The sequence below is a fragment of the Nanorana parkeri genome, unplaced genomic scaffold, assembly GCF_000935625.1.
Source record: "Nanorana parkeri isolate BGI_ZX_2015 unplaced genomic scaffold, ASM93562v1 scaffold2379, whole genome shotgun sequence".
In the NCBI taxonomy this organism is placed as follows: domain Eukaryota; kingdom Metazoa; phylum Chordata; class Amphibia; order Anura; family Dicroglossidae; genus Nanorana; species Nanorana parkeri.
This window is the reverse complement of record NW_017308647.1, coordinates 115,191-116,086: the sequence shown is the minus strand read 5'-3', so window position 1 is coordinate 116,086 and position 896 is coordinate 115,191. Positions and strand designations below refer to the sequence as shown.

At 49.7% G+C, this 896-nt stretch overlaps 1 protein-coding gene across 1 annotated transcript in view; it reads left to right on the top strand.

Annotated features, from left to right (window-relative positions):
- The window catches only part of FAM204A (family with sequence similarity 204 member A), a 33,779-nt gene that overhangs the window by 6,132 nt on the left and 26,751 nt on the right, over window positions 1–896 (top strand). The window contains exon 5 of the mRNA XM_018573438.1: window positions 397–486. Coding sequence (XP_018428940.1) covers window positions 397–486 — 90 coding nt within the window. The remainder of the gene's footprint in view (window positions 1–396; window positions 487–896) is intronic.

Sequence of the window (896 nt, the reverse complement as noted above, 5' to 3'; positions counted from 1 at the left end):
CTGAAGAAGGTGGGTGAGGTCTGGGCTTGGTGAAGGTCTGGAGAAGATGGGTGAGCTCTATGATTATGGGAGGTCTGAAGAAGGTGGGTGAGGTCTGGGCTTGGTGAAGGTCTGGAGAAGATGGGTAAGCGCTGTGGTTGGGGGAGGTCTGGGTTTAGTTGATATCTGGAAAGGTTGGTGGTTGATTGAGATTTTCAGACTTCCACCTTCTCCAGAAGAAAGTTGCTGTTTTCTGGACGTCACAGAATGGCAGCTTCTGTCTAAGGTTGCTCACACAGGTTTTTTACTGTGTGACAGGTTCCTTCTAGGTCTCTTGGAATGGGGGGTTGGGGGACTTCCTCTCTTCTACTGACATCCCACAGGGCCTTTCCTGATGTCTTTCTTGTCTCTCTGCAGTCCCGCCTGGAGCAGAGCCTGGATACGGCCGTACAGAAAGGTGACATTGAAGAAGCTGAAGAGATAAGTGACCAGCTGGCCACCCGAGAGGTAAGAGATCTGGGATATCTCAGATAAAAGAGATATTGTGATTGTAATGTCTTCCTTATATTGTACAGCGCTGCGCACACTGTTGGCGCTATATAAATACTATGTAATAATAATATCCCCCCACTCCCTGAATTCCTCAGATTTCTGCTAGTGTCCTTAGATGCTGGACGTCTCCTGAGGGAGATTTATGTATTTACCTTGTCCCTGAGATTCTTCTATCAAGTTTGGCTGTGTACTATGGCGGCAACCTCGCAGCTTCCAGATCTGTGGCCCATGCCAATATTTTCGGAGACAATACCCCGAGCTTCGGGTACTGGATCCTGCATTAGGCGCCCACCTCGGCACGTTGGGTTAGCCACAGGGGGCTATACAGGTTCAGGGTAGTGGCATATATCCACTGGTGTGCCCCC